This window comes from Sinohyriopsis cumingii, chromosome 18 (genome assembly GCF_028554795.1).
Source record: "Sinohyriopsis cumingii isolate HCF-2022 chromosome 18, ASM2855479v2, whole genome shotgun sequence".
NCBI lineage: Eukaryota > Metazoa > Mollusca > Bivalvia > Unionida > Unionidae > Sinohyriopsis > Sinohyriopsis cumingii.
Genome location: NC_142978.1, coordinates 32,253,404 through 32,266,531, shown reverse-complemented (window position 1 = coordinate 32,266,531; position 13,128 = coordinate 32,253,404). Strand labels below are relative to the sequence as shown.

General features: G+C 35.5%; 1 protein-coding gene across 2 annotated transcripts; it reads left to right on the top strand.

Moving 5' to 3' along the window:
• The first annotated feature begins 172 nt into the window (after positions 1–172).
• LOC149776329 (uncharacterized) lies at positions 173–11,711 on the top strand. Of its 2 annotated transcripts, none has more exons than XM_089942836.1 (3): positions 173–284; positions 6,825–7,055; positions 10,594–11,711. In XM_089942836.1, exons 1-3 carry the CDS (start codon positions 219–221, stop codon positions 10,780–10,782), a joined length of 486 nt encoding a protein of 161 aa, XP_089798962.1. In that variant the 5' UTR covers positions 173–218; the 3' UTR covers positions 10,783–11,711. The 2 variants fall into 2 exon arrangements, with proteins under 2 accessions (XP_089798962.1, XP_089798963.1); XM_089942837.1 differs by having other exon boundaries at positions 188–284; positions 6,833–7,055.
• Positions 11,712–13,128: the final 1,417 nt, after the last annotated feature.

The window sequence follows — 13,128 nt, the reverse complement described above, 5'->3', positions numbered from 1 at the left end:
CGTAACAGATCGACATTTGTTGAAATCATTAATATAGCTATTGATTATTAAAGATGAAAACTGTTATATATCTTATTTCTAACTGAAGATAAATTCTATATGTACGGAGATACAACCCTAGCCTAGTTCATGGGATCTGAATTGCTACAATCCATATAAATAAGTGCGACAAGGTACCAGTCTTATTAAAATCCGTGCTTTCACTGCAGATCTATAAGATGGCTGCGCCCTTGAAGGTATTGAGGTTTAAAACAGCCAGACGAATTTTTGCTTTAGATAAAAGGGTAAGGAATGGTGAATGTGAAATCTGTAAACAAAACATCACTTTAATAATATATTAGGTAAGCAATGCATTCTTATGCTTTAAACCGAAAATCAAGACGTGCTTGACTTGAGAAGGGCCCAACATCTATTATTTCAGGAGGCAGGGGGCCAGCTTTTATGTACAAATTTAATGCCGCAATCAGCGACCTAGTATAAAAAATCATTAAAAGATCAAATACACAAGTGAGGTCAAAAAGGTCCGTATTTATAGATACCTATGTTAAAACAAAGCATAAGAATATTATCCACTTGACCAAAGAAGTCACTGGCAGTTCGTAGCAGTTGTTTTAGTCCTACAGTGTAAAACATAGCACATGTTTTTGTTTTAGTGCTATGTCTTACTATCCAAATAATGGCCTTGTATATTGTGTTCCGATGTTGTTGACATCGGATTGAGTATTCAAAGTTTAAAGAACATCTCATACACTTGACAACCTATATAGACATTCTTCCACTAATTTATGTATAATTAATATACTTACTGTACTGTCTTTATCCTGGTGGAATGAAAATATAATACTAGCAAATGTCAACTAACATCATTATGAAAGTAAAATTTTCACACAACTGACAACTAAAATAACGATGCTTTTCTACAAAGTAAAGCTTTTAAGTTTTTGTTGACTTTACTTACCTTGATGTCTTTTCTCCAATAAATTCAGATTCTCACAGAAGAAATGGACCTGTTTTCAAGTTTCATTGGCCTACATTTCAGTTGCCTGGATAGCGATGAAAGCGAGGAATGCCAAAACCGGGTTAAGTTGAAATATTATTCTTGAACGAAACAAATAAAAATATATTTTGCCAATTAGAACTGTAAGCAGTGTTTCGTTTCATTCAAGAAAGATATCTCCCACAAGAACGTACTTAAACATACTTCGGCATACCTCAGCTACTGTTGCATTGCAACAAATTAAAATGTATGTCAGTGGAACATGAAAATGTGTCCATTTGCTAATGTCATACTTTCATTACACCAGAATAAAGACAGCACAGTAAGTATATTACACATAAATTAGTGGAAGAATGTTGATATAGGCTGCCAAGTGTGTGAGATATTCCTGAAACTTTGACTACTCATTTTAGGAATATCTCACACACTTGGCAGCCCAGCTTCCATCACATTCCTGCCAATTGAAATGGGTGTGTGTGTGAATACTATAGTCTAACAGGATAAGACTATACATAACCCAATCATAATACCTTAGAACTACTACTCCATTGCAAATCCAGCCCTCCCAGATTAAATCTTTTTGGCTAAAGAGCTAACAGTTATTAGCCCACCTAGGTGCAGTTAGATTGACCTCCGCTTGATATTGGGATTGTCAGTTACTACTTCCAGTCACTGCAGAGAGAGAAGAATCCCAAAATCCATATAGGCAGTTTGGAAATTTTCTGCCTAAAAACAAGTGGGAGGAGTATCATCCATCTATACATTTCCAACTTTTCTGTTCTTTCTATTGTAGACAACATATTTGCTGATGTTTCAGTGTTATCCCTTTGCTGTCTTCACACATACCTGCACATGTTGCAATGGCATTCCCTCACATTGCTATAACTTTATTTAAAAGTGCAGGTCTGGTACATGATATAGAAAATTAACTTAATATTGCTGTGTAATTTCGGCTGTGTCTGGACAAATGCAAGTTTTCTATATTATCTTATTTTAGCATCCACTTCATAGTTATATACACAGTGCTTTTCTGATTTTACCTGTACAGAATGATTTTGGGCCTTTCATACAGGTAACATTATCTCACAATGGATTTTGTAGTGTCTACTTTGTAAGTATCACTAATGATGTTCGATGCCTTCTTTATGTGCAGGTTTTGTGTGTACTATAGAAAACTAATTTATATTCCTGTATAGCTTCTGCTTCTGTGGTTGTATAGGTGTGGTTGGATTTGTGTTGTTGTATAGGTGTGGTTGGATTTGTGTTGTATAGGTGTGGTTGGATTTGTGTTGTAATGGTGTGGTTGGATTTGTGTTGTTGTATAGGTGTGGTTGGATTTGTGTTGTTGTATAGGTGTGGTTGGATTTTGTTGTTGTATACGTGTGGTTGGATTTGTGTTGTATAGGTGTGGTTGGATTTGTGTTGTTGTATAGGTGTGGTTGGATTTGTGTTGTTGTATAGGTGTGGTTGTATAGGTGTGGTTGGATATGTGCAGGTTAATTTTCTATACATGGTTTACTCATCGCATCCACTTCACTTATGTAGTTACTATGACCAACACTTTGGTGATTTTACTTGTATAGGCAGTAAAAAAAATTGACCATTCTACTTGATAATAGAATTGATTATTTAGCATCTATTTCATTAGTGTTAATAACAACACTCTAATTTTCTATTTTGTCTTACAGATTTAGTCCATGGGCAAAACCAGACTGACAACAACCACTGTAAATTTTCTCTGTCACTCATTGACTACTTGTCAGTCTTGCATATTATTCTCTGGATACTAAAGGAAAAGGCCCAGAAACATATCTTAAGGGACAAATACATTATCACCTTGCACATAAGAGTTGGAACCATATGATTTACCGGACAGAAAACAGCAACAACAACCTAAGTTACCATCTTGCATATCAGAATTATGGAAAAAATATGTGGATCAATATCAATATCCCTGTTCCACCTTCAAGAACTGAACAACATCATGCCAGCCAAGATAGCCATGTTCCATCATGATCTTACTTGGACATGTACCTCTGATTACAATGGTTCAGCCACCAGAAAAACAATTCTGTCCAATTCCACAACCGGCACTGTGCAGCTTGGCACTTCCTGCATATGATGCCCAGCTTAGTGCCTCAGTATCCCAGTTCATGATCCCAGATATACATCAGTTTAACCCATGTATTTCAGATAGACAGTGCCTGTGGATGACATCTTGTTTATACAGGCACTCTTGTGGATCAGTTTGCATAGTACTGCTAGGCACTTCCTACATACAATGTCCAGTCTATGCAGGTACTCTTATGGATCAGTCTAACCCTCATAGTGCCGTAAGACACTTCTGGCATATGATGTCCAGTTTATTTATGCACACACATGGATCGATCTAACCCACATAGGACCTCTAAACACTTTTGGTGTACAATATCAAAATTGGTGCTTCGCTTCGGTTTACAAGAGATATCTCTTCACTCGTCTTCAGGGAGCCTCTACTTTGTGAGACCTTGGAAGTGATGGGGTCTAACTCAAAAGTGCTGCAAGTATAGTAAGCCATCATCCTTGACATTCTTCTCCCAGCACTTTACAGGTAACACAAGAGACATTGGCTTCACTGCCTTAATCCAAAAACAAAGAAAACTGGCTACCTACAATGCATGAAAATCAGCCTTACAGGTTCAGACTGAAGAAGTTTTCCACCCACTCCCATTAGAGTTCTGTCCTCCTCATTCCTCTACAACACCTGCCTCGTCTACATTTTCAATATCAGGTGATCATTGACCATGGAAGAATTTGCTTCCACAGTCTGACAGAATTACTGACATCTTGGGCTGCTTACATAGTCATTTAAAAGTCGCAAGCATCTGCAGATGCTTTTTCTCGCAGTCGCCTTCCCATGAATTGCTGTTGGTGGTTCTACAAGCCCCACACACCAGTTTTCCATTTGGATACCCAGTAGTTGATTTGTGACATTGTGACCATGGGATCAACATTGCATCTGATATCTGTGGTGATATTTCAGTATGCAAAACACAGCTTACCTCCTCCCACCCTGAATCTCACCAGATATGCATGAGAGCCTGTTTATAGAATGGCCCACTTTGTAAACATAATGGCCCACTTCATAAACATAATGGCCCAGATAATTGCAGCTATGAAGTTACACATGCTCTCTACCTCTAAAAGATCATCATAGGCCATGCTACAGTCAACATTGGTCATCTAATGATCAGGTTGGTGGAATTCGTCTCTAAGGATATTCTTTCTATCCGTCACAGTCTCAGCTACAGCAGAGGGTGCTGCAAGGCAAACAACACGAAGATCGCAGGGACATCCCTAGATCACAGGCCATATGGAAGCAGTCCTTCCAAATTTACAGCCATCAAAAACACATTTCTCCTGAATTGGAAAAGAGGCAAAGAGAGGGCATCTTTATTGCCATGATGAGTAATGTCCTTCATTATACATGTGGAATACGTTTGGTTTATATCCTGTATGTTGAACATGCTGCTGGGTTAAGCTAATTAGCATGGAATGGGGGGGGTGTCAAGTTATGAAACATGTCACTGAGTTAATTTGCATGAGTACCTAGGGCTGCAAAATTGGTTTCAAATGAATTCTGTATTTAAAGAATAATAAGACAAACTAATAATAATTATTCATGGTGGCTGAAGACTAAAATAACTTACATATGGTAAGTATAGTTTTGTATCAAATCTCCATCTATTGTATTGATGTGTTCATTGCCACAACAAAAGCATTGATGCATCGACATATCGATGAATCATCTCACCCCTAGTGTTTGGTCATTGCAAATATAACCAAGATCATTTCAGAGTTGTGGAGGGTTGCTGTACTATGCAAAATAGACAATCCTGTATGATGTTTATATATCAGTGCAAGTCCATTTAGCTAATTTGCATACGTAACCCAATTCACCTGAAATAAATAAAAAAGAAGTACTGAAGAAGAGATGTTATTAAACATCACTGTATTCAGTGGCAGTGTTTCTTTGAAGTTGGATCATTACTCCATATATAAAATGCAAAACATGATTATTTCAATAGACGGAATAGTGTTCAAGTGTGACTCGTATTTGAAGAGTGTGATTCTGGAAGAAATACAGCATTTAATTCTTAGAAGTACTACAAACATCATATTGACAAGAAGTATACGATGTCTGTTGAAATAGGAGCACCACTTGTATGTAGCACATTAGATACACTGAATTTAACATTCTCTTTATTATTATTATTATTGACCGCTCCAGTGGCATAGTGGTTAGTGCATCCGTCTTGGATGCAAGATGTCACAGGTTCAGACCCCGGCCGAGTCATACAACAGACTTATAAAAATGGTACTAACAGCTGCCTCACATGGCACTCAGCATTAAGAGGTTAGTGTTAGGACTGGTCAGTCTGGTTCAGGATAATGTGACTGGGTGGGACATCATGCTACATATCTGCAGCATGATGCTCTAGTGATAAACATCACTATAAACTGCTACACTGCAGACATCATAGTGATATAACTGAAAAATTATTAAAACAACCTTGCAGATCCAAATCTCACACATACACAAACACATTATTATTATTATTCGTTAACTTAATTTTGTTAAAATACTACTAATTGGCCAATGCATTTCAGGTCAATTTTAGCCATAAAATAGATTCATTGAAAGACAGTAATAAGCACATGCTTGTGTTTGCATAGTTGATTTGTGTTGATAAAGTGTTAACACCCATATTGGACAGATGCATTTATTACAGCTGTATCTTCTGTAGGTCCCCCCATTAAACTTGTAAATGTGATGTTCTTCCCTTTCTCCAAATAAATGGTTAGTCATAAATGTGATATATATATATATATATATATATATATATATATATATATATATATATATTGATTTTTCTATAGAGACAAGCATATCTTGTGGCTAAACCGTCATGCTAACATCATGGTTGTTATGAACAACTCCATTATTACCAGGGTTTGCTCATCTTCACTAGCCAAGGTTCCAGTTTGTTAACCCTATTAAGGGTTAACTTATAGGAACCTTGGCTGGTGAAGATGGGGTTCACTCAGAGAATCCAGCAGGGAATTTTAGAAAATATTACCATATGGTCTTTAAGTGAATGCAGCGATGAACACTAATTAGAGTTGTATTACCTTCCAACCCGCTATTAAACTATTAAAAATAGTAATTACTGCATCAGATTAAGCCTATATTTTGCCATCCAATGCATTTTAAATTTGATGTATGTTTTTATCTAAAATCAGTGTGGTTCTGATTGTATGTTTGCATATGTGTATGTGTATGGCATTGATATTTGATCATGCTAAATCCACCAATTATGTCATTCTTTCTTAGTATATTAAATACTTTGAAAAGAAACAAACATATGAGTTAATTTTTTTTTTTTTCATATTTGAATTTCCAGTTATTTTCTATAGGCTTATGTGAAAAGATTGTTGTTGTTTTGGTCACATGCACTGATACCTATTGTTACTCAAAACAAACTTTTTGAGTCACAAAAATTCCCCAACACTGCCTGGGAATATGACAGGTAAGCTAGTTACATGGTAAATGTTTATTTTGCAAAAGTAGGCATCATAGATAAGTAGGTGACATAGTAATTCTTGTTAAATTAAATAGTTGGTAGAATTCTGTTATTTATGATTTCAAAGACAGACATATTTTAACCAAATGCATTGAAATTCATGGATTTCCAATGCATTGTTTTTAAATACTGTAGTGGTTTTTATAAGGAAATGAACAATGAAAAATGTTAATTTAAAATTGAATCAAAATTTAATTGTTCAGTTTTTCAGGTCCGGTTCTTTTATGAGGGGCAAGACTGATGATGTTGAAAAGGCAGAGCCTGTAGAGAACATACCAAAACCCAAAGTGAAGCCTCATCCAGAGACTCCTGCCCCAGGGGAATATGAGGTGGAGCCCCCCAAGGGCAAAATCTATGATAAGAAGCCATTTAAGATGGAACTTCAGGCAGGGAAAAAATATGCATGGTGTGTTTGTGGACTAAGTCACACACAGGTGTGTATGAAGATAATTAACATTAATACCTGCACCTATTAGACCCACAGGTTGTTGTTGTCATTCATCATGGAACCTTTACTCATTTTGTGAATAAGGCTTGATACAAACTGGTATTTCTGTGGCTTGTTGATGCAGACTCATGAACAAAAATTATTATTGTTAAAATTTATCGAAACCAGTGAAATTATAGAATTCTCTCGGGATTGAAATGATGCTTAAATATTCTATTTTGACAGCATGATAAAAAGGATGTGAAAACTTGTTTTTACTTACTGAGCTTAATCCATCACTGCCATTCTCAGTTCTTATATCTTTTGGCATCCACTGAGATAGTGCTATGAATTTATCTAGGTGAACAATGACTCTCTTGTTATGACATAATGTAGCCTCTAACTTCAAAACCCCTCACTATTCCTCAACCTCTCATTTCATCTGACAACTCCAAGATGGCAAAGGAGAACCAGATCCTTAGATCGTTTTATTCTTTTGGGGGATTTTTTTAATATATACGTTGGGGATGTTATTTGTACTGAATAATACACATAGATACCTTGGGGATGTTATTTGTACTGAATAATACACACAGATACCTCCGGGATGTTATTTGTACTGAATAATACACAAAGATACCTTGGGGATGTTATTTGTATTGAATAATACACATAGATACCTTAAGTTTCTCGAAATAAATTCTATTTACAGTTTGATTTAAAGTTCCGTTAAGATGACAGAGTTATCAGGATGTATACAAGATTGATTATAACTTAGAATGTTCTGGAAATGAACTTTTAGCCCTCATCCTGTTCCTCAGATTGCATTGTAGGTTTTTATTTTAGGGTTGATTATATTAGAATTACTCATTCATGTCTTAACATCCAAAGTGGAATCAGTCTTATTGTTGTGTTCAGTATTTATTCGAGAGGAATTTTTATGTTTAAATTATTCACTGTATTGTAAAGTGCTCACTTTCGGACTAAATCACTCTTGGAATTACTGCCAATTAATTTAAAAACATTTTGGATATTACTATTGTGATACATCAAGACTGTTAGCACATAAACACCATTACAAGCTGTTGGTACATTAGCACTTTCAAAATTGGAATTTCATTTGGAACACCACTGGAATTCAGTAGGAATACTCTATACTTTTTGGACTTGTGATATAACTTTTAGGACTACAGTGTATTTGGGATTTAATTCACAATACTGTAAGTTCTTTTTAAATTTTCACTTTGTATTCTAGGGAAATAAATAATTTTTTTGAATTTTACAAAACTTGTTGGTTTTCACTTTTTTCTGTTACTTAGTTTGTAACAATACACACAGTTGTCACCCATAACTCTATAAATCTAATGAAAACAACACAAAGCTTTTCAAGCTTATGTTTGCTTATTGCAACATTACTGACCGATTTTCTTGTGGTAAGAGTAAGACTTCTTATTTATGTGTTTTGCAGTGTCACAAACATGCAGAAACACATTGGCAACAGGCAAGTTTAATTGGTTTAATGGGACCAAAAAATGAGATGTAAGATCCTACAAAGTCCTTAAATTTCATGTGAAAGTTCTGTGTGAACCATGCAAAATCTTAGTCCAAATAAAATTCATAATATCTACGTGTAATATTCACTCCAAAAAATATTTATAGTATTTATATATAGTATTCAGTTCAAATAACATTCATTATAAATGTATCTATATAATGAATGTTATTTGAACTGAATACTATATATGTATGTAGGGGCCCTGAGTGGCCGAGTGGCCTAAAGCGTTCACCGTTCCAGATCATTGCCATCTCACCTCTGTCTGCGTGGGTTCGAGTCCAAGGCTCGGCTAGCGTGGGTATGTGGGAAAGCCTGCCAGTAGCTTCTCGTGGGTCAGTGGTTCTTCCCTGGGTTTTCCAGGGTTCTTCCTCCACCAGTTATACTGGCCGCCATGTATAGCCTATCTTGTGCTGAAAAATGGCGTTAAACCCTACAACAACAACAACAACAACAACATAAATGTATCTACATGTTATATTCAGTCCAAAGAACATTCATAGTATCTACATGTAGCTTTCAATCCAATTAACTTTCATAGAATCTATGTGTAACATTCAATCCAAATATCATTCTTAGTATCTGCATATAACATTGTCTAAATAATATTCATAGTATCTACATTATCTTGTGCTGAAAAATGGCGTTAAACCCTACAACAACAACAACAACAACATAAATGTATCTACATGTTATATTCAGTCCAAAGAACATTCACAGTATCTACATGTAGCTTTCAGTCCAATTAACTTTCATAGAATCTATGTGTAACATTCAATCCAAATATCATTCTTAGTATCTGCATATAACATTGTCTAAATAATATTCATAGTATCTACATGTAACATTCTGTCCAAGTATCATTCTTAGTATCTACATGTAACATTCAGTACAAACAAGGCTGCTTCAGTGGCCTAGTGGTTAGAGCATCCTCCTCAGATGCAGGAGGTCATGGTTTTGATCCCCAGTCGAGTCATACCAAAATGGTACTAACAGCTGCCTTGCTTGGTGCTCAGCATTAAGAGGTTAGTGTTAGGACTGGTTGGCCTGGTGTCAGGATAATGTGACTGGGTGGGACATCATGCTACATGTCTGCGGCATGATGCCCCAGTGCTAGACATCACTATAAACTGCCACATTGCAGACATCGTAGCGATATGACTGAAAAAATGTTAAGGCTACTTTAAAAAATCAAAAATCACACACACACAAACACACGTCCAAACAATCATAGTATCTACAAGCAACATTCAGTCCAAATAACATTCATAGTATCTACGTGTAACATTCAGTTCAAATAGCATCATAGTAACTACATGTAACATTCAGTTCAAATAACATTCATAGTATCTACAAGTAACATTCAGTCCAAATAATATACATGTAACATTCAGTTCAAATAACATTCATAGTATCTACATGTAACATTCAGTCCAAATAATATACATGTAACATCAATTCAAATAACATTCATAGTATCTACATGTAACATTCAGTTCAAAAAACATTCATAGTATCTACATGTATCATTTATCCAAATAACAATAAAAGTATCTACATGTAACATTTATCCAAAAAATTCCTAGTATCTACATGTAACATTCAGTCCAAATAACATTCATAGTATCTACATGTAACATTCAGTCCAAATAACATTCATAGTATCTACATGTAACTTTCTGTCCAAATAACATTCATAGTACATGTATCTACATGTAACATTCAGTCCAAATAACATTCATAGTATCTACATGTAATATTTAGTTCAAATAATATTCATAGTATCTGCATGTAACATTCTATCCAAATAACATTCATAGTACCTACATGTAACATTCTGTCCAAATTACATTCATAGTATCTACATGTACCATTCAATCCAAATAACATTCTTAGTATTTACATGATAGACTTATTTCAAAATACATTCATTGTACATGTATCTACATGTAACATTCAGTCTAAATAACAGTTTTATTTCATTAACTTTCAGCCTCTTTGTGATGGAACACATAAAACAGACTATATGGCAAGAAAACAACGAGGAATCAAGTTTCATCCACATTCATTTAAAGTAACTGATACCAAGGAATATTGGCTGTGTAACTGTAAACAGACTGACAAAAGGCCATTCTGTGATGGCTCTCATAAAATGCAAGCTGTACAGGATGCTATCAAATAGAGACTTGAATTTTATTTTGTATGATTATCTAGACATTGTAATGAGTAATGAAAACATTTTAAACCATGTTTTAATATTTTGTTCATTTATCTTTTGAAAATAATTTTGAATTTGTAAGTTTAAAACCACTGTATGGGAGCAATCAGTAATACTAAACCTTAAATTCTTAGAAGATAAGTGTGAGTGAGTGTGATTTAGATTTTTAATGTAGCTTTAACAATTTTCCAGTCATATTGCTATGATGTCTGCACTGTGGCAGTTTAAAGTGATGTCTAGCACTGGGGCATGATGCCACAGACATTTAGCATGATGTCCCACCCCGTCACAATATCCTGTCACCAGGCTGTCCAGTCCTAACACTAACCTCTTAATGCTGAACATCTAGCAAGGCAGCTGTTCATACCATTTTTGTAAGTCTTTAGTTTGACTCGGCCAGGGATTGAACCCATGACCTCCCACATCCGGTGCAGATGCTCTAACCACTAGGCCACCAGAGCAGTCTCTTGGAAGGTAAAGTGACATCCATGTGATAATGTTATTTCTGTACAGTTTTGTATACAGTATTCTCCAAGCATGGAAATCTTTTTAATATGGGCAGAAGACAAAGATCCTAATGCCGTGCCATTGGTTTCTAATTATCTTGATATGAGTTTGCGTAAATATAGTCTTTACTAAACTAGAACATGAAAATCAAAGCTGCAGTTAAATAGTATAAGGATTCAGATTTCATGAAGAGATGTTTTCAAGCTTTATTTATATCAATTGCTTATGTTTCAACACTCAGATCTTATACCAACATGATTTTTTGTTGAAGGACAAACTATTAATAGCTTGGGATTGTGTTTACTTGAGATATTGATTATTTTTTTGACCACGGTTAGAATGTCAATAATTACCTTTAATAAATAAAATTCTTGATTTTGTATTTATTTAGAAGTGTAATTTTGTTTCTATAATGTCAGCATAATTTTGTTTCCTGAGTTATCTTCACTGAGTATCAGCAGGACTGGACTGGTATCAGTGCAGGACTGGAAAGAAACTACAAATTGTCTACTTGCTTTGAATTTGATTTAGTTTACCCAGTAAAATGTAGTTTGAAATTATGGCATGGCCAAGTATCCATACATCCATGTTTTCAACATTCTGGAAGTTGCTGGGCCAGTTTGGGTCAAAATTGATAAGAATGTTCCTTAGTACATGCTCTACCAAACTTATGTTTGATGTGGCTCCTCTTGCAATGGTATAACTGCCAATGTAGCCATATGGAAGATGGAATGGATGAGTCAGATTTGATCAGATTTAGTAGGAATGTTTCTTAAGACATAATGCACCCCCAGAAATGGTGTGGCTTCCATAGCCAGGTGGATAATTGCTTTATAGCCATATCAGTTTTGATCAAAACTTGGTAGGAATGTTTCACATTACATTCTTTATTACAATTGTGTGTGTGTGATTTTGATTTTTAATATAGCTTTAAACCATTTATCAGTCATCGCTACGATGTTTGCAGTGTGACAGTTTATAGTGATTTCTAGTACTGGAGCATCATGCCACAGACATGTGGCATCATGTCTCACAGACTCGCATTGTCCTGACGACAGGACTTCCAGTCCTAACACAGACCTCCTAATGCTGAGCACCAAGCAAGGCAGCTGCTGGTACCATTTTTATCAGTATTTAGGTATAACTCAGCCAGAGCTCACCTGAATATAATTGAGTTTTGGCTTCCATAACTATACAAAAACTTATTTTTAAATTAACCTCCAGAATGGCTGAACCAATTTTAATCAAAGTGTATTTATTTATATACAAATTTTGTGTTATATTCTTTCTTATGTATGTGTAATGTATCTCACCAAAGTAGTGGTGTAGTTTCTGTAAGAACCATGTCATAGGGGACCCGAGTGGCCAAGTGGTCTAAAGCGCTCTCCATTACAGATCACTGCCATCTCACCTCTGTATGCATAGGTTCGAGTCTCGGATTCCGCCAATGTGGGTATGTGAGAAAGCTTGCCAGTAACTTCTTGAGGGTCGGTGGTTCTTTCCTGGGATTTCTCGAGTTCTTCCTCCACCATTAATACTGGCTGCCATATATAGCCTATCGTGTGCTGAAAAATGGCGTTAAACCCTACAACAATAACAACCACCATGTCATAAACCTATTTTAGCTTCATAAGAATGGCTTAGCCAATTTTGATTAAACTTGGTAACAACAATCTATGTGACAGGTCCTACCACATCTGTTTTTGGAATTCCTCACAAACCACATTGCAGTTTCCTGAGCAACTATTTGGAAAGTCTATTTCAACTTCTTCAGAGTGACCAAGCCAATGATGATCACACATT